The following is a 21886-nucleotide window of genomic DNA, read 5'->3' as shown; positions in this document are numbered from 1 at the left end:
TCACGTGCGGATGACTGAGGATCGCACCGTTCACCAGGAGCCATGCAGCAGACCAAGAAACTAGGACCTTGGTTTGTGACACTCCCCCGGGGCCAATACGTGGTTCCTTCAACCTCAGTTCTCAGTTTGGTGTGTGCATCAGCCTTGCACTTTTGTTTGTGATATTTTTAATATTGCGTTTAGATCCTGCACAGTGCTGTCCCTTTTATATTCCCTATCCTCAGGGTACTATATGAAAATTATTTTTTTGTATAATTGTTATATTTACCAAGTGCGGAGGGTTCTTGATGAGCGATCCTTTGAGCTTGCAAAACCTCATTATAACCGTAATCAGTCACTTTTAAAACAAAACGTCCATCTACAACGCAGTTTCTTGACTTGAGTCGACCATGAACAAATTTTCTGTGGTGCAAATATTTCATGCCCTGGGTAGAACATATGAATGCAAATATATTGATTTGTTTACTAAATGCAACATATCAAGTGCTTACCACCATTAACATTAGAGACACAAATTTGAAGGAAAACAGTTTCCCAAAACTGACTCTATCTGATACATCTCTTTTATTATAAACGTGCCTTTTGTATGTGTGTGAGGTATCAGCATTACGTAACCTCTCTGATGTATTCTGATAAGCCGGATTCACATATTCATGTCCGAGTACAGTCTGCAATGTCGGTCTAACCAAAGCTTGACAGCCTCGGAAATGCCTATGAAGCTGTTGAGTACAGGTCAGGAAACCTGTGGCCGGCACCTCACAGACCACAACATACGGATATGTGAATGCAGCCCTAATGTGTAACTGCACATTCAAGTAACTTTCCAGAATAAGCAGTGATAGGTGTATATGAGGAATAACACTATTTATGACCATTATAAGATCTGTATCCTGCACTTCATGTGTGATCTAGTCACAAACAGCTTCTCCTTGTGTTTTTTTTTTTTTGCTTTTGCACACCTCCATACACTTTAGAGATAATTGTATCTCTCACTGAAGACAGAACTGAAGATAGACTTGAGCACTTTTTGAAAGCAAATTATTAGCACAAGAGAGACATGGCTGATAATTGGGGAAAGAAGCTTTTTTTTACACCAATAATATATTACAAAATTTAATATCCTTGCTTGTACTAATAATTTAGCTATGAAGGTCCTAAAATTAGCTATTTACTGAACTGAAGATCAACCGCAGGCTCTCAATTTTTACTTACTTTATATGTAAGAAAAACTGGGCCAAAATGCATATGCTGCATATGAAAATTTAACTAAACCCTTAATGATTCCATAGAAATTAAAAGGAAAAGTAACAGCTAGGTGATCATAATCAATTGCCCTAGAGTCCATTCTTCAGTGTGAGAGAGTATTTACGACTGGAAAAAAAATCAATAGAGTTAACAATTATCTCAGGAATGGACATCCCAGCAAAGTCACCTCATGGAAAGTTTGTGCAAAACTCAGATAAACTGCACAAAAACCTAAGAACTACAGCTCAGACTCTAAAGGCTTCAGATATCAAGATCATGAATGTTAAATTTCAATGAGAAAAAGACTGAACTAATATGGTTTGTTTGGAATGGTTGCACCTTCTTTCTAAACAGAACATAGCAGCATGGCTAACGCTTGTAAAGTTTCATCTGAACATACAACAAGACTTCTAGAACAATGAAGGTGACGGGCACAAGGGGGCATTCTTTGCGTCTGGAGGAGAGAAGGTTTTTCCACCAACATAGAAGAGGATTCTTTACAGTTAGGGCAGTGAGAATCTGGAATTGCTTGCCTGAGGAGGTGGTGATGGCGAACTCAGTCGAGGGGTTCAAGAGAGGCCTGGATGTCTTCCTGGAGCAGAACAATATTGTATCATACAATAATTAGGTTCTGTAGAAGGACGTAGATCTGGGGATTTATTATGATGGAATATAGGCTGAACTGGATGGACAAATGTCTTTTTTCGGCCTTACTAACTATGTTACTATGTTACTATGTTACTAATGTCATTTGAACAGATGACAAAGTGGAGATGTTTAGCCATTATGTCCTGCACCACACTGACACACAACAAATGAAGCACATTTGTACAAACTCCTCATCTCAACTGTCAAGCATGGTGGTGGATCAATGTTGCAGGTAGGGTAATTGTTTTGTTCATCGGTTTTGTTTGTCCACCAAGTTTTTGAATATTCACTACAGGTTCTCAAGGGGATTGAGATCTGGGAAGTTTCCTGGCACCCGATCCAAAATTTCAATGTTTTGTTCACTGAGCCACTTAGTTATTACTTTTAACTTGTGACTTGGATCTCCATCATGCTGAAAAAAAGCATTGTTCATCACCAAATTGATCCCGGTAGGTTGGAAGAACTTGCTCTTTAAGGATGTTTAGACCCCATTCTTTATTCATGGCCTTGATCTTAGGTAAAATTGTGAGTGATCCTACTCCCTTGGATGAAAAATCAAGCCCACACATAAATGGTCTCAGGACACTTTACTGTTGGCATAACACCGGACTTATGGTAGCACTTATTTTTCCATCTCCAGACAATCACTCTTCGAAATGTCTCAAACAGTCTGAAGGCGGCTTCATCAGATAAAATAACTTTACCTCAATCCTCTGCAGACCAATCCATGTACTTCCATCAGAATGTCAGTCTGTTGAAAATACTGGGATTCGACTGCAGAAGACTAGCAGAAAGAATGAGATCTAAACATCCTCCAAGAGCAACTTCTCCCAACGATGATGAAGCAACATATCACAAGGAAAAAGTGATAAATAAGTGGCTCGGTGAACAGAACATTGAACTTTCGGGTCTATGGTCAGGAAACTCCCCAGATCTAAATCCCATTGAAAACCTGTGGTCAATCACCAAAAAGCAGGTAGACAAACAAATCAGAATTGTTTACAAACATCAAGCATTAACTGGACAGGAATGAGTTGCCATTAGTCAGAATTTAGGCCCAGAAACTGACATCCAGCATGCCAGGATGAACTGCAGAAGTCTTCAAAAATAGGGGTCAATACCGTAATTATTGAGTTTTTGCGTACATTTAAAAAAAAAAAAAAAAGTTAAAAACTTATAGCATGCTTATGGTTGTACTTTAGTAATCATGCAAATATCTGCCTAAAAGATCAAAAACCTCTGATGAAGCAAACTTTGTAAAAAACAAAATTTGTGTCAGTCTCAAAACCTTTGGCCTCGACTTTGTGTAATCTAACAATGCGGTGCACTTGTAAAAGATACACTTGTATCAAGAATAACAGAACAGGTGGTAGCATACTATTTAGCATTACAAAAAATGTAAAGCCATAAATTTGTTATCTCTGTTGAACCTACAAAATCTCCTGCAAATTTATCATGATGCTTTGCTCACCTTGATCAGATCTAGTAGAAGAGAGGATTTAAACATCCAGTCCAGTTTAACGTCCTCTTTTCGGAGAAGGTCCTCTAAGCTGCCCCTGGAACAAAACTCTGTGACAATAGCGAAAACCCCACAGTCATGGAAGAAACCTAGGAATGGGTTGACATTTTCATGACGCATATCCTTCATCTGTCCATAAGAATAAACCAAATAGTACAATAAACATACAATATAACAGGCACAGAAAAGCTCAGCTGCAATGATTTATCATACCATTTCAAAAGTATCACTGGTTCCAGGCTTAATGTCTCCAAAATCTCCAGAAGGGAATTTTTTCATCCACACCCAATCACCCTTAGAAAATACAAAAACAAATCAATTTATAGATTACAATACATTTACTTTTGAAATTGTCATTTTGAACAATATATTGAATTTCAGAATTTTTTCAGGAAAAAAATAATATATCCAGAATCATTTTAAGTAATTTGTTTCTGCATCAAATGCTCTTTCTCAAATGTACAAGTCTTGTGAACACACGTAGGCTACGTTCTGCATAGGCTTTACAGAGAGCAATGTGTTCCCTGTCTTCACTTGAATGCAGATTTTCCCAATTTTACCCACGAATTGACCATGGAAGATCAATCCAAGAGGAGAAAAAAGCACTTTTTCTCAGAAGATATGTTACAAAGGTTGTTATTTTCACAAGTACTACTAATTTATGAAATAAGTATTAAACCAATAGTTATTTTTTAACCATCAATATACAGACTCGCTTGTTTCTGTACAGTTTTGAAGGATATGGAAGTTCAGAAGGATATAGCTCTTCCGATTTTTAGTAACTGAAAGGGACAATTCACGCAAAACTATTTCCTGAAACTATAAACTCGAAAGGAAGACAAACACAACATCAGGCTGAATACAGAGGGCCACATTAATTTATTGCAAAAGCAGCTATGTATGATTCTATGTGTATTTGGAATAAAGAAACTATACTGCATTATGTGTGGATTTCCTTTATAGTCCCAAAGCTGCAAATACATTTTTTTTTCACTTGTAACTGGGACACAGACAAGATTGTGCAGGAACTTCTATTTTTGGAAAACCTCTTACCCCTTTGCTAATAAGAAGATGGTGAGTGACCAAGTACGGTGCTCTGTTGATGTTGTAACTGCTTGTAAGGTAACAGAAGTATTTATTTTGTTCAAAACTGTTAGGATTATGTGTAAAGTTTTGAGAAAGGACCGTTTTTAACAGGTCCGAAACGCATCAGGCGTTGGGGGTCCCCCCGTATGTACTGTTTTAACTGATGAAGATGGCCGAATAAAGAAAATTATTTTGTAAGAAAAGGACTCCTGTGCCGGAAAAATCCTTTGTTTTTACATGTGCTTATACGTGGTAGTCAGCCACTGAATTCCAGGCATGGACGGTCTCTAGCATATTCTGGTGAGTAACTATCCTCCTTCCACGTCCTTTAATTTGTTAGTCTATCAGCAAATCAAAAAAGCCCTGGATAATATGTTTATGGGTTTGGTAAAGGGCATGTAAAATAAAGCAATATTCACTGAACCTTGCACTGCACACTGCTATTTTTCCTTGATATATTATTGCACGTGGGCTGTTGAGATTTTTGTGCTAGACCTGCTTTTTAGTTCCAATCCAGCACTGGTTATTAGGAAATGTAACGCACCTCATAAACGGCAACATTGGAGTTTTCTAAGGTAGCTGGAGTGAGACTTTTAGCAGATGCAGACCACATTGGTGATTTCATACTTCTGATATCTGAGATAACATGTCCACTGTCACTTGTGCGACTGCCATCATTGCTCATTCTCTAAAAAAAAAAGTATATTGCTCATATTATAATTAAATGACACTAAAAACAATACAAATAATATAAACATTCAGGCTCTGATCATCATCATTCACATTCATTAAGGTATTTTTCTTTTTTTTGTGACAATTATTGATTTTTTTTTACACCAAATTATTTGAAATGTTGCATGTTTGATGAATTTGGCACAAAGTCAAATTGGTTTATATTATTGTCTCTGATCTGTTTGTAGCAGAAGTAGCACGTCGCAAACATGCACAAAAATTCTGCCAAAAAAACTAGCAGAAAATCAAATGGGGAGTACATTTAGGGAGTACATTTACTCCAAATTTTGCAAAAATTGTGAAGAGTCGCAATTGAGTAACCAGCCAAAAATATTAATTAAATATAATTATGCGCAAATTAAAAACCGGAGAAAAACACCAAATAATTTGACAAAAAACAAGCGCAAACACAATAAGGAATAAGGATCTCAATTGTCTTGCAAAATATATATAAAAGTTTAGACTGTCTATTGTATGACATTAACAAAAACAGTGGAAAAAATAATATGGAATTAGATAGCTCTAAAAAGTTGGAAAAACTGTTAAATATGATTGTGTAGACACTGGATAACTAAACGGGTCTCTTTGTGTTTTTTTTTTATATATGTTTGTGTGTTCCTTTTATAATAAAGGTTAATTTTTAGCCCACTCTTTCGCTATAGCGTATCTTAAAAAAAAAACTATTAAGGCAGAAAATTTTTTTTTTTAATTTGTGAAAAATTCATGAAATTTAGCGCAAGAAAAAACAGCAAAAACACAAGTCAAGAAAGAAAAGAGACCTAAATAAAAAAAAATCAAATGAGGAATTGGGCCCTCTGTGCCATATGTAGATGATTATACAAACTGAAGCTGATATAAATCTGATGGCATGCCAAGGTCCAAATACAGAGCTGAAAAACTCTTCTTATAACATGTGCCATGATTGGGTATTTTGGAGTCGGTATCAATGACATAACTGAACTGTGGCAAACATATTAATAAGGTGTGATATACTTTTTATTCAAAGGTATTTGAATTAGTACTAATTAGAACCAGATATTGAACATATTCTTTCTTTCCAACAAGCTTTTATTTTCTGATTGTAATTTTTTCTTTATTTTATGTACCAGGTAATAATTGTTATGGTGCACTGTCAGTAAAAAGCTGGTAGCTCTTAATAGGGCTTCCAAAGACAGGAGGCTTTGTGCAAGCCACTCCATCTAGCAGATGCTGGCCTTTACCCTTTAATCCCCTATATAGGAATCTGGACTTACGCCAACTCCCCTTGTTACATCCACTGAGTGGTTGCTGGCCGTTGGAGCAGACTGGTGACAATATTCAGAAAACTGGGTTAGAACCATAAGGTCATGGTCAGGAACAAATTTGAGAGATGGTCGGACAAGCCAAGGTCAAGAACGGGAATAAATAGGTTGAGTCTGAGCAACGAAGCAAGAGTGAACCAGAGTAAGTGTGACCTATAACTGGCAACCAGAGACTGACTGCTGGGGTTTTAAATAGGGAGGAACAGTGACCATGACTCACAGCCGACAGCTTATCACACTGATAAACAGCCCTTTCCTACAATACAAATGAAGTGAAGGAAGAACAAAAAGTCCCAGCTATCCGGAAGTTAAACTGAAACATGTTACCATTGCCCAGTGGCATTCACAGCATCAGTGCAGTTTCACCTGACAAAGGCAGTGGTAATAGAAGCATGTTTAGATGGATGTTACCACAACAAAGCACATTCTCCGCTAGATTTCTGAAACTTAACGTGGACAAAACAGAATTCATCATCTTTCCCCCATCTCACGTAACCCCCAAACGAATCTATCCATTACAGTAAATAGCTGCCCACTCTCCCCAGTCCCACAAGCTCGCTGCCTCGGGGTAATCCTTGATGCTGATCTCTCCTTCAAACCACATATCCAAGCCCTTTCCACTTCCTGCCGACTTCAACTCAAAAATATTTCACGAGTCCATTCATTCCTCAACCAAGAATTTGCAAAAACCCTAGTCCATGCCCTCATCATCTCTCGCCTTGACTACTGCAACCTCCTGCTCTGTGGCCTCCCCTCGAACACTTTCGCACCCCTCCAATCTATTCTAAACTCTGCTGCCCGACTAATCCACCTGTCCCCCGCTATTCCCCAGCTTCTCCCCTCTGTCAATCCCTTCACTGGCTCCCCATTGCCCAGAGACTCCAGTACAAAACCCTAACCATGACGTACAAAGCCATCCACAACCTGTCTCCCAGTACTTACTTACACGCAACCTCCGATCCTCACAAGACCTCCTTCTCTACTCCCCTCTTATCTCCTCTTCCCACAATCATATACAAGATTTTTCTCGCGCATCACCCCTACTCTGGAACCCTCTATTCCAACATATCAGACTCTCACCTACCATCGAAACCTTCAAAAAGAACCTGAAGACCTACCTCTTCCGGCAAGCCTATAACCTGCAGTAACCACCGATCGACCAAACCGCTGCATAACCAGCTCTACCCTCACCTACTGTATTCTCACCCATCCCTTGTACATTGTGAGCCTTCGCGGACAGGGTCCTCTCTCCTCCTGTACCAGTTGTGACTTGTATTGTTTAAGATTATTGTACTTGTTTTTATTATGTATATCCCTCCTTACATGTAAAGCGCCATGGAATAAATGGCGCTATAACAATAAATAATAATAATAATAATAATTCTCCTCCATCAAAGGACTGGCCATAGTGTATATCACAGTAAGCTATACTGTTGCTATGTTGCCTTATCTTGATAGATAGGATTTACTAAGATTGGCATCCTATATGCTGGAATTAAACAAAAATTAATTAGGAGGCCTAGGCATCTTTGCCTGTCAATGCGCCAGAAAAGCATGTGCTATACTTTACTCCAATTCCTGGCATAAATTTTAATAAATGTATAAAGCCTTTGGAGACCTCACAATTCACAGATGGAAATCTTATGTACAAAGGAAACTTGCACTAAAATCTGCTACTTTTTTGCATCATTTTTGAGGGCATAAAGCTAATGAAAATGTTCTTCTCCCTAAACTCCCCTCCAATCTCTCCCCCCCTCTGTGTTTTGTTAACTCAAGGTAAATCATCTAGCATAGGATAAAATATTTTTATTTTATTGTCAGAAGTGGTCATAGATAGCCTTTTCCAGTCTGTCTTAAATGACTGGGTGACCACATCAAATAATTTTGATAAGAACTCATCCAGACGTCTGTACAAATGCAATGCACAGACTGGCCGCGAGTCACCCAACCGAAGCATGACTGCTAGTCCTAGTCCTTACATTGCAAGAAGCGGCTAGTCCTGATCGGACTGATTTGCACGGAGCAAGCGTCTGCACCAGCGCTAACTCTGCTATGAGCCATTACAGATAAATAATTTCTGATTGGTGGAAAAAGAAAACTAAATTAAATTTCTTCTTGAATGAGTAAAGATTTTTGGACTCTGATAGAATATTTTACGTACCTTAATGCTGATTTGTGGATTAATAAAAGTGACATCATCCAAAGTCAAAAGAATTTTGTTTGGTCCTCTAACCAATTTAATTTTATTAATTTGACGCCTAAAAAATAAATACATGCAGGTATCTGGATTACAATATAGGCAGGAGTTGGATAATGAAAATAATTTAAAAAAATCACAATGATATTCAAATTATTTTTTAATCACAATGCAATATTGAAAATGTGATTTATTTATTTTTTTTTATCAGTCGAGTCACATACCAATGTTTAATGTTGCAATTTCCATACATAAGATTACTTATTCTTATCATTTGTTTTATCTGGCTATTTATTGTTTAGAAAAGATTATAACATGAAATGCAATGAAAATAGCTTTATATCAGAAAACCTCTGATAAAATACCTTATTACATAAGCAAGTCCATTTATGGAGATGATGGCAACAATTATGCAAAGAAACACCATTAATGCAAAGGCAGGATCGATACCTGTGAAAAAGTGAAAGTTTAAAATTTCGATTAATTATATTGAAATATTCAGAAGAGTATCCCAAAAGTTATATTTTTATAAGTTTCTAAATGTTTTAACAGAATCTTATTTTCTTAAAGGGTTTGCCCACTACAAGGCCAACCCTTCTCAATGTGAATATTTGGCACCAATAGAATAAAAACACTTATAGTAGCCTCCGATGTCAGTACCGTTCCTGTGGTGTCGGCACTCAAGCTCCCAGGGCTCGCATGAGATTGTTATAACACATGAGCCCTGCGCCCCAATCAGTGCAGGCGTCACCATCCCGACCTTGGGACGAATCAAACATCAAGTGGAAGTCAGAGAGCAGCCGCAGCCCTGGTTTCCTGTGATGTTCAATATGTCAGAAGGCGAGGACGGCTACGACAGCGCTGACTGAATGCCGGGCTCACGTGTCATAACAACCGCACAAGAGCCCCGGGAACGCGAGTGCGGACACCGCTGGAACGGATCTTTGTATGGGAGGTGAGTATAAGGGCTTTCATTTTATTGACACCAAACATTCATATCAAGAAGGGGTTGTCCTAGTCCTAGTCGACAACCCCTTTAAGACCCAGTGCATACAGCAGATGGTTATGGTACTAGGGATGGTTATGGCATTTATGTGGTTTGTAGGGTGCTGGAAAAGTGATCAGCCAAATGTGTTCGTGCATTACAATCTGCAGAGATGAATCGTGAATGAAAGAAGTATTGGAGAAATAAAATGCAAGTCACTGGATTTATCTGTATTGTATATACATGTAAGGTCTACAGAGCGCCAGTAAACTAGTGTCAGTTGGTACAGTGGTATTTCGTTATGATTAGTATATAGTAGTAGTCATTGGAGGCGTTATTTTTCTCCTGTATGGGGGTATTATTAGTATTAATGGTAAAGTTGATGCAAGTCAAATCACATTTCCCGGTCCATTGGTCCCATCAGTAACCTGTGACCACTGGATAGGAGCTCTGAGAACCGCTTCTTACCTCACTACATCTGCTGCTCTTTTTTGACTAGCCAGCCTAATGCAACATCACGTCTGCATTATGGGTCTCAACGAGGAGCCTGGGATGCCGTGAAGTAAGAGGCGGTTTTTGGGGCTCCTGTCCAGCAGCCACAGATTACTGACATGGCCGGTGGTAATTCGCACTTGTCCCCAGCGCCGTGATACTCACTGCATTTGCTGTTCTGCTCCTCATCCTGTTCTCTGCCTTAACTTAGGTTCCTGTTACTGCTCATCTCCAGTGGTCAGCCTTGTGTTTTTACTCTTGTCTCTCCTCTTACTGACCCAACTCGTTTACATGGTTTGTCTGACCTTTCCACTCTTGACCTCGGCCTTTTTTTGTGAACCCGTGCTGCCTGTTCTCACCTCAGACCAACTTCCGAAGAAGATCGGGCGGGGAACAGGAGGAGGAGCAGCCTAATATATCCGTGCTGGCAGGAGATCAGCTGGGGAAGACAAACCTGGGGGAGACTTTGAGAAATTTAAGGCTAAGCACATATTCTGGTTTGTTTCACACGTTTCTTTTCTTGTTTCCATATGTATAGCTGGGTAGTTTTGCTGCCTTCAGTCTGAATCTACAATGTGCACATTCCAATAAGAACAGAGAAAACCATTGCACAAACTGGTGTCCAAACTTTTGACCAGTACTGAAAAGTTATATAGAACACCTATAACTCTCCTGCTTCTCCTTCTATGTTGTGCAGCTTCTAAACTCCACTGCTTGGACCTGATCATAAGTAGCGCACTATATTGGTTGTGTCATCTAACATTTTGTCTCTGTAACAGGACACCTCAGTATGGCCTATTAATCAGGGAGAAAAGGAGGCATAGTATGTGTTTAGGAATTACATTTAATTTACAGTATTTTTTTATTTTCTCAAGCGCTAGCCAAATCCAGGAAAGCAGGTGTGGGAGAGCGTAGCATGGACATTTGTGCTTTACAAATTGCCTGGGCTCAATTTCAGTCCCAGTTTGGCTCTTCTTGATACATTCATGTGAGACAGTAGATCTAACACGCTTTATACAATGTGACATATTCCTCGGTGGATATGCAGTTATATTACACACCAGCAGGAAGATTGACAGGAAAATGACAGAGCATTGCATGAGAACCTCATCCAGTTTCAGGCACACAATGCTCCTTAGTAAGTGAATACACATTCAATCAATCCCCTTCTTCGGAAATCAGTTCAATGATAGCATGCGTCAACCTGACCCATTACTCTCGTATTCTCCAATGATTGCAAGATTCAGGTGAGAAATGGATAATACAAGAAAATCATAGACTCTAGGAAATATTAACTGCATGACACCCAGATGTAAAGACTCCAGAGATTAGCAGAAGTAACTAATTTCTAATATTAGGTAAATTATAACATTAGTATAAGTTTTTTTAAAACGTAAAATTCATCTACAGCAATTAGATACTACTGAATTTGCTGATCATAAAAAAATAAAGTAAAAGCATTGGTATACCACTGCTATATGTATTCACATGCTAGGCAGTATGTAAAAAATGCATCATCACCAAATTAAAGGGGTTGTACCCTTTCAGAATACTTTTTTTCATTGAGCTGCAGTAGCTATTCAAAACAGAGTATTACTTACAGTCAGCGGGTCCAGCATCGGCGCTCCACTTCTGCCTGGTCTCTGATGTTTGTCTGCAGCTCTCAGAACAGAGCCAATGAGTTAACTGATTGGCTGCAGCGCTCATAGTGACTTCAGTGCTGCAGACAAAGAACAGAGTCTAGGGAGCAAAGAAAAGCGGGAGCTGAACCCCGGGAGGGGAAGCAATACTCGGTTTGTACTTATAGCTATCACAGCCTATGTAAAAAAGTTTTCTGAAAGGGGACAATTTATTTACTGGGTTCCAGTTTTAATAGCAGCAAAACTGTTCAAATGGCAACAACAAAATATCAATTCCCGTGCGGTTGTTGTGACATGTGATGCTGGCGCCCAATCAGCGCCGGCATCACCTTTGGAACAAATCGAACATGAAGAGGAAGTCCCGACTTCCTCTTCCTGCTTAATTTGACAGGAGGCCGGGGACAGTGACACCAGCCCTGATTGGGCACCGGTGTCCCATGTCACAACCGCACGGGAGTCTCGGGAGACAGAGTGCCGACACCGCAGGAACGGCGTGGGAGGAGCGTATAAGCTTTATTATTTAATGGGGGCCAGGCAAGGGTTATGAGAAGAAGTTGTCCAAGTAGTGGACAACTTCTTTAATAACGAACGAGACAATTTTTTCCATTTTCGCGGCTCCATTTTTCATCAAAGATAACTTGTATTTTTTTTACTTGCATGGATATTTAAAGCCTTGATGCAGGAAAAATTGTACTATTTTAGGCCATTGGTTTGCTGTACATATAAATTACCCTGTAATTTCTGGTGTTGCTTCTTTTTTTTTTACTGATCCCATTATTAATGAAATAACCCATTGAATTATTCTTTAAGTTTAATATGGTCATGTGGATACCTAATTTGTAGTTTGCTTTTGTGATGAACCCCTTTCCAACATCGGGCATAATAGTACGCCGATGTTGGATACCCTCCATTTGATGTGGGCTCCAGCTCTGAGCCCACATCTTTCTCGGCACATGTCAGCTGTTTTAAACAGCGCTTCCGGCAATCACGCCGGAAATTTCTCCATCGGTGACCGTCACGTGACAGCAGGTCACCGATGGGTTGGCATGACAAAAAGAGGTCTCCTGAAGACCTCTATGGTTGTCACTGCCGGATTGCTATAAGCGCCGCCCAGTGGTCGGCGCTCATAGCAAGTGAGTAATTCTGCTACATACAGGCGATCTGATCATTGCCTGTATGTAGCAGTGCCGATCGGGTTATGGCAGCTTCTAGTCTCTCGTGGAGACTATTGAAGAATGCAAAAAGTAAAAAAAAATGTTTTAAAAAATATTTAAAAAATAATATAAAAGTTCAGATCACCCCCCTTTTGCCTCATTCAAAAAAAAACAATAAAAAAATCAAGTATACACCTATTTGGTATCGCCGCATTCAGAATCGCCCGATCTATCAATAAAAAAAGGATTTACCTGATCACTAAACAGCGTGGCAAGAAAAACAATCAAAACGCCAGAATTACATTTTTTTGGGTTGCCGTGACATTGCAATAAAATGCAATAACTGGTGAACAAAAGAACGTATATACACCAAAATGGTATAATTAAAAACGTCAGCTCGGCACGCAAAAACTGAGCCCTCACCCAACCCCAGATCACGAAAAATAGAGACGCTACAGGTATCGGAAAAAGGCACAAATTTTTTTTTTTTTTTTAAACAAAGTTTGGAATTTTTTTTTCACCACTAGATAAAAAAAGAACCTAGACATGTTTGGTGTCTATGAACTAGTAATGCCCTGGAGAATCATAATGGCAGGTCAATTTTAGCCTTTAGTGAACATAGTAAAAAAGCAAAACAAATGACAACTGTGGGATTGCACTTTTTTGCAATTTCACCGCACTTGGAATTTTTTTCCTGTTTTCCAGTACATGTTATGTTAAAACCAATGGTGTCGTTCAAAAGCAAAAAAAAAAGACCTTATATGGCCATATTGACGGAAACATAAAAAAGTTATGGCTCTGGGGAGAAGGGGAGCAACAAATGAAAATGCAAAAAAGAAAATACCTCCTTCTACATATATACACAGATATATATAGTTCTATATAATGGTATACCGGTATATATATATATATAGATGAATATTTATATATATATGTGTGTGTGTATATACTCTACTATAAACATTGGCATATAAAAGTTTGGGCGCCCCTGGTCAAAATTACTGTTATTGTGAACAGTTAAGTAAATTGAAGATGAAATGAGCTCTAAAAGGCCTGAAGTTAAAAATGACACATTGGTTTTATATTTTATGATAAAACATTTTTTCATCTTTCACATTTTAGAAATTACAAAAAGGAAAATGGACCGATGCAAAAGTTTGGGCACCCTGCATGGTTAATACCTAGTGGCACACCTTTTGAAAGTTTCACAGCTTGTAAACTATTTTTGTAAAATCTTCAGCTTGCGCTTTTTGAGGTAGTCTGTTGTGGATTTTGATGTGTGTTTAATCATTATCTATTTGTAGAAGCCATCCTCTTTTCGACTTCAGATTTTTAACAGATGGTGTTATGTTTGCATCAAGAATTTGATGAAAATTCATTGAACCCATTCTTCCATCTACCCACAACACAACCCCAAAGCAAAGAATGATTTCCCTGAATTTCCCTGAAATTCTGTGCCCTTTTTTCTCCACACATAACTTTGATCATTGTGGTCAAAAAGTCCTATTTTAACCTCATGGGTCCACATGACTTGTTTCCAAAATGCATTGGGCTTATTTAGATGTTCTTTTGCATACTTCTGACTCTGAATTTTATGGTGACGACACAGCAGAGGTTTTCTTTAGATGACTCTTCCATGAAGGCCGTATTTGTGCAAGAACAATGTGCCACAGCTTCAGACTCTGCTAAATCTTTCTGAAGCGTCTGGCAATCCTGCGAGAAGCTGTCACTGAAATTTTGCTTGGTCTTTCAGACCTTATCTTGATCTCCACCGTTCCTACTAAGGCTGGGTTCACATTGCGTTATGTGAACCCATTTAATGGACTACGTTACACCGCGGCATAATGCGGTGTAACGTAGTCCGTTAACGCCGCCATTACTGTCAATGGCGAACCCATCGCTAGCGCACGCCCACAATGGGCGTGCGCTAGCGATGTGCCGTCATTGAGTGACGGACCCGAGACATGGGCTGCAGCGTTTCTGGGTCCGTCACTAGTAGCTCACTTCTAGTGCAGATGGAGCTAGCAGATGCTCCATCTGCACTAGCGCAGTGCCAAAGTCGGCACTTGTGTTTGTGCAGTCCGTTTAACGGATTTGTTGAACGGACTGCACAACGCAAGTGTGAACCTAGCCTAACTGCCATTACTTAATTACATTTCAAACTGAGGAAAGGGCAAATTGTACATGCTTTGCTACCTTCGTATAGCTTCTCCTGCTTTGTGGGCCTCAATCATTTTCAGAGTGTTAGGCAGCAGTTTAGAAGAACCCATAGCTGCTTTTTTTGGCACCAGATTAGAGGAGGCCAGGTTTTTATAAAGCTGGGAAATTTGCATCATATGGCATTTCCTAACGATGATAGTGGACAAGCCATAACACTAACAGACTAATTAAGGTCTGAAACCTTCATCAAAGTTTTCTGAGCACAAAAATCTCCAAGGGTGCCCAAACTTTTGAATGGAACCATTTTCCTTTTTTTTTGTAATATTTAAAATGTAAATGATGAAAATGTATTTTATTTTATTAAAATACAAAAGAAATGTGTCATCTTTAACTGTAGCCCTTTTAGAGATTATTCCTTCTTCAACTTGCTTAACTGTTCACAATAACAGTAATTTTGACCCGAGGTGCCCAAACTTTTACATGCCACTGTAACATAAATATAATGTAGTATATACTAATTACAAAAACAACTACAAATTAGGTATCTGCATGCACCATTTGCCTTCAAAAAGGCATCAATTCTTCTAGGTACACTTGTACACAGTTTTCGTAGGAACTTGACAGGGAGGTTGTTCCAAACATCTTGAAGACTAACCACATATCTGTACATCTAAGCATGTGCCAATTTTTCTGTTTCTTCATGTAATCCCACACAAACGAGATGATGTTGAGATCAGGGCTCTGTGTGGGCTTAATTATCACTTTCCCCAATCTCATTTCCAGGATCACTTGAATCATTCCTAAACCTGTGTTTCTTTGTTAATGAATAGATCATGTGGATAGAGATTCTGCAAAGTTTCTCATCAACCATTAAAATGAGTGATGAATATGCCTTTTTCGTCATAGGCTCCATAATAGGTGTATGGACTGCCTTAATGGCAAGTACCCAACTAGGCCAACTTGAGCATTCTTGGGCTAAAGCCTCATTGATACACAGAAGAATGTGTTAATAGCCTCGGGCGGTCCATGTGTAAATCTAGGTATGATACCGTATTACATAGGTATACAATTAAGCGTGCCACAATTTTTTTCCTTGGAATTTTGTAGAAATCCGACAAGAGAAGCTTTCGTATGCCTTTGATTCCATGCGCACATAGGTATTCATAGACTACTACAAGTGCCATGTTAAGGCAACGTACAACTCAGAGTTTGAATAAACTGTAATCATGTGCATGACCAAAACACAAATCCAAGCCATAGGAAAGATGATCCCGCAAGTGTCATGGAAACAGACACTTTCCACATATATGCATGAAAATCTGTCTGTCTTGGTGAATGATAACTTGCTTTGACAGGGCCCATGTCAGCCTGCGGCTGTGTGACAGGGCCCATGTTAGCCTGCGGCTGTGTGACAGGGCCCATGTTAGCCTGCGCTTGTGTGACAGGGCCCATGTTAGCCTGCAGCTGTGTGACAGGGCCCATGTTAGCCTGCGGCTGTGTGACAGGGCCCATGTTAGCCTGCGCTTGTGTGAGAGGGCCCATGTTAGCCTGCAGCTGTGTGACAGGGCCCATGTTAGCCTGCGGCTGTGTGACAGGGCCCATGTTAGCCTGTGGCTGTGTGACAGGGCCCATGTTAGCCTGCAGCTGTGTGACAGGGCCCATGTTAGCCTGCAGCTGTGTGACAGGGCCCATGTTAGCCTGCAGCTGTGTGACAGGGCCCATGTTAGCCTGCAACTGTGTGACAGGGCCCATGTTAGCCTGTGGCTGTGTGACAGGGCCCATGTTAGCCTGCAGCTGTGTGACAGGGCCCATGTTAGCCTGCAGCTGTGTGACAGGGCCCATGTTAGCCTGCGGCTGTGTGACAGGGCCCATGTTAGCCTGCGCTTGTGTGACAGGGCCCATGTTAGCCTGCAGCTGTGTGACAGGGCCCATGTTAGCCTGCAGCTGTGTGACAGGGCCCATGTTAGCCTGCAGCTGTGTGACAGGGCCCATGTTAGCCTGCAGCTGTGTGACAGGGCCCATGTTAGCCTGCAGCTGTGTGACAGGGCCCATGTTAGCCTGCAGCTGTGTGACAGGGCCCATGTTAGCCTGCGGCTGTGTGACAGGGCCCATGTTAGCCTCCAGCTGTGTGACAGGGCCCATGTTAGCCTGCAGCTGTGTGACAGGGCCCATGTTAGCCTGCAGCTGTGTGACAGGGCCCATGTTAGCCTGCAGCTGTGTGACAGGGCCCATGTTAGCCTGCAGCTGTGTGACAGGGCCCATGTTAGCCTGCAGCTGTGTGACAGGGCCCATGTTAGCCTGCGGCTGTGTGACAGGGCCCATGTTAGCCTGCGGCTGTGTGACAGGGCCCATGTTAGCCTGCGGCTGTGTGACATGGCCCATGTCAGCCTGCAGCTGTGTGACAGGGCCCATGTTAGCCTGCGGCTGTGTGACAGGGCCCATGTCAGCCTGCAGCTGTGTGCAAACTCCTTCTCACTCAAGGTGTGCAATAAGAAGAAAGGAGGGTTCAGGAGCCACTTCTTGACAGTAAGGGCCCCAGCAGAGGCTCAGGCAGACATTTATTTCCTATTTTGTTTATAGATGTAATAATGATGATTATGGGACAATGCACCCTTACAATCTCATTACCAGTGTACATTTCAATCTAGTTGCAAGCAAAATGATTCGATTTCCATTACAAGTTAGGTTCAGTAGCAAAATTTTCACATTTTCTGCAATTTGGGCAATGACTTCCAGTTTACTAATATTGTTAGATTGTCATCAAAGTTGTGTAAAAAGTTAAAGGGTTTGTCCGGCTTTAGGGTACAAGTCTGCAGTGACTCCATGTGATTATTTACTCACCTCCCGTGCAGATTTTTCCATTTGCAAACCAGCAATAAGAGTCTGACTTTGGAGAGACCCCATTTGGGAAGTGAATCGGCCTTCCCATGTATCTGACCATATCTGTTTCCATATCAACAACATATGTATGGTAGAGTTCACAGGTCTTTACATCTGTGTCCAGAATAACGTAGTCTGTAAATCCATGGCCATTCAGATCTGTCCTTATCCACTGGTTAAACCCATAAAACTGCATGTTCTTTGAATGCTTGACTAAGCTCGACCCAGAGACCCAGTTGTGGTACTTCTTGCTGCTATTCATTGCTTGTGCAGTAAAATAGATTGCATTGTATATAGTGCCAAATAATGGAGACACCTAAATAAGGAAACAGGACAAGAAATATCGTTTGCTCAGCCGAAGTTTTTTTTTCTCAAAAACCCATTAAAAGAAATAAAAAATAAAGTAGTTTTCTGGTGAGGTACAGTGAGCATGGCAGCATTATCATATCTCTGGCCAAAAGCTTTTCTGCTGGAGTCTGTATCTATACGAGGACTGGCTGCTTGTAAAAACAGGAGTGTGTTACAACTAGGGGTGTAACGATCGCGGTTGCAGTGGGTACGACCACAACCGGGCCCATATGGGAGAGGTGCCCGCTGCCACCAATTTCACCTGGATGTGTGTCCTCGGCTGCGCATTTTGCTGAAATGTGTTGTGGAGCAGAGACCCACTGGATCCAATGCAATGGATGTTGCAGACCAAATTTTGTACCAGGGCCAACAGGACGGTAGTAACTCCACTGGTTACAACGTTGTGGTTCTGCATCATAGAGAGAAAATGGTGATTGCGGGATCCGCTCATTCCTAAACCAAGAATCTGCAAAGACCCTAGTCCATGCCCTCATCATCTCCCGCCTTGACTACTGTAACCTCCTGCTCTGTGGCCTCCCCTCGAACACTCTCGCACCCCTCCAATCTATTCTAAACTCTGCTGCCCGACTAATCCACCTGTCCCCCCGCTATTCCCCGACCTCTCCCCTCTGTCAATCCCTGCACTGGCTCCCCATCACCCAGAGACTCCAGTACAAAAACCTAAAAATGACATACAAAGCCATCCACAACCTGTCTCCTCCATACATCTGCGACCTCGTCTCCCGGTACTCTCCTGCACGCAACCTCCGATCCTCACAAGATCTCCTTCTCTACTCCCCTATTATCTCCTCTTCCCACAATCGCATACAAGATTTCTCTCGTGCATCCCCCCTACTCTGGAATTCTCTACCACAACATATCAGACTCTCGCCCACCATCGAAACCTTCAATAAGAACCTGAAGACCCACCTCTTCCGACAAGCCTACAACCTGCAGTAACCACCGATTGACCAAACCGCTGCACGGCTAGCTCTACCCTCACCTACTGTATTCTCACCCATCCCTTGTAGATTGTGAGCCCTCGCGGGCAGGGTCCTCTCTCCTCCTGTACCAGTTGTGACTTGTATTGTTCAAGATTATTGTACTTGTTTTATTATGTATACCCCTCCTCACATGTAAAGCGCCATGGAATAAATGGCGCTATAATAATAAATAATAATAATAATAATAATAATCATGGGGTATCCAACATTGAGACCTCCACTGACCCTGAGAATGAAGAAGTTGCAGAATGTACAGCTTTGCTCCCCTATATATATGCAGCAGCAACATGGCCAACGTTTGTGCAGGGAACTGCTTTACGTCCCATATAATTGGGGCTGGCAGTGTTCATCTGCACATCTGTGCGGCTTGGCGCAAGAAAAACACAAAAGGGGACACAGTGCTAAATTAGAGCTACTACCAAAATATTCAGCATCAGAAAGGGAACCGGAGGTTGGGCTCCCACCAAATATAAAATAATGGCATACCCTAGTGATATGCCACCGCTTCAGAATCCCAGACTAAGCATTCATTAAATTAATAATAGCTCTTATGTTTGGTCACAACCCGTTAGGTTTGTTGTACCTACCTCTGTGGGATTTGCTTTGGAAATAACCTCACCGCTATCGACAGCTTCTTGGAAGGCTTTATAGAAGTTTTTCTTCTCTGAATCCACCGTGATTGTGAGCACGGCGTCGTAAGCAGCTCTGAGCTTGGAGCTTAGTCTTAGTATTTCATATGGTATCTTATGATAAGGTAAACTGTAGTGTAAAGTGTCATAAGGTATGAAAACATAGGAGCCATCTGTCATTTTCATGTCATGTGCAATCTCCAGCAGTTGTCTTTGTGGTTGTCCTCCAATGAGTACAGAATGCATGCACATGATGATCACTGCAATATAGAAACAAGTCACCTACATATTATACCTTGTATTATAATATTACCTATCTGAATTACAGCTAAAAACAGTAATCTGCTCTATCTTACGATGCAGAAAGCTTTTATATGCATGTGTGATGGCATCAAGTTACGCAGAAAACTTCATTCTTACACCAGTAAATTCCATTTCCATGCATCTGCTATTCTTTCTGCAAAATATTACTTTCTGACATCGATTCTGAGCGTTACCTTAACGCCCATCTTGTATTAGATTTCTAGAATATCCCCATTTGTCTTATTTCCTCAAGTATTTACAACTTAAGACTAGGATCAACCGAGCGTATAGAACAAAATTGCTCCACTTTTCATCCTTTTTAATCAGCAGTTATTAATCTTTTACAGTTTTCTATATTACACAATTGTAATGTATCCATAATAATCAGATGCTATTCAGTGGCATCTGATTTTTTTTTCTCGAACCCATCCGATTTCAAAGTAAAATCACACCATGCAGAGATTTTTTTTCTCACCCCAAATACACGTGAGAAAAAAATATGCAGATCTGCACGGCCTCATTGAATAACATTGGTCAGCGCGCAATCCCTTTTTTTAATCGTGTTGCACTTGTCCGATTTATACGCTCGTGTGAGCGAGCCCTAGAGGTCCAATTCATCATTAAAATCATTAAAAATGCTACCAGGGGATTCATGAATTTTGCACAAAATAAAAATGCTCTTTATCTTTGCTTTTTTCTATTTTTGTGCTCTTTTAGAGCACAAAGTTGCGCAGGCTATTAAAATAAAGCAAAGAGCACTAACATTTGCAAAAAAAAATCTATGGCACATAAAAAAAAACTTTTTAAAAAGTCATATACTGTATAATTAGTCTAGTTTACAAAAACCATGCCCACAATGCTGATTTCTGAACAGAGAAAAAAAATAGACAGAGAGAAAAGTCACCCAACAGCAATTTTCAGACAATTTGCACAACCTAAAACATCTGTGCAACTTGCCTGCGACTTACTGTCCTGAAAACATTTTTGAATTTTGATTTTACTGGGAAAAATGGCCAAATCACAGATAAGTCGCTTGGAAGTCAAAGTCGCATGTGACTTGAAGACTATGGGAAGTGTGTCTCGTGTGACTTGTGATCAGCGACAGAAAAATCCAACACGTTTCGAAACATCAGCGACTATGTCGCAGTTGCAGGAGGTCGCAATGAAAACACCAAATGAAATAATTACATGTGATGTTGCTAAGCGTTACTGTGATTTCATTGTCACATAACTTATGCTGTTATGTAGACCTAATAATAATAATAATTTTATTTCTATAACGCCAACATATTCCGCAGCACTTTACATTTTAGAGGGGACTTGTACATACAATAGACATTACAGCAAAACAATAAGCACATAGATCAAAACAGATACCAAGAGGAATGAGGGCCCTGCTCGCAAGCTTACAAACTATAAGGAAAAGGGAAGTCACAAAAGGTGGATGGTAACTATTGATGAGCAAGTATACTCGTTGCTTGGGTGGTCTCTGAGTATTTGTAAGTGCTCGGAGTTTTATTTTTTGCCAACGCAGCTGCATGATTTACGGCTGCTAGACAGCCT

General features: G+C 40.5%; 1 protein-coding gene across 1 annotated transcript in view; it reads right to left on the bottom strand.

Annotated features, from left to right (window-relative positions):
* The window catches only part of GUCY2F (guanylate cyclase 2F, retinal), a 163262-nt gene that overhangs the window by 108568 nt on the left and 32808 nt on the right, over positions 1–21886 (bottom strand). Inside the window, exons 2-9 of the mRNA XM_069747141.1 lie at positions 19979–20280; positions 18001–18355; positions 9094–9178; positions 8693–8789; positions 5043–5186; positions 3626–3706; positions 3365–3541; positions 269–425 (exon numbers count right to left, since the gene is read on the bottom strand). Of these exons, the coding sequence (XP_069603242.1) occupies positions 269–425; positions 3365–3541; positions 3626–3706; positions 5043–5186; positions 8693–8789; positions 9094–9178; positions 18001–18355; positions 19979–20280 (1398 nt within the window). The remainder of the gene's footprint in view (positions 1–268; positions 426–3364; positions 3542–3625; positions 3707–5042; positions 5187–8692; positions 8790–9093; positions 9179–18000; positions 18356–19978; positions 20281–21886) is intronic.

The sequence above is a fragment of the Ranitomeya imitator genome, chromosome 2, assembly GCF_032444005.1.
Source record: "Ranitomeya imitator isolate aRanImi1 chromosome 2, aRanImi1.pri, whole genome shotgun sequence".
NCBI lineage: Eukaryota > Metazoa > Chordata > Amphibia > Anura > Dendrobatidae > Ranitomeya > Ranitomeya imitator.
Note: the sequence above shows the minus strand (reverse complement) of the source record. Positions and strands in the feature narration are given on the sequence as shown.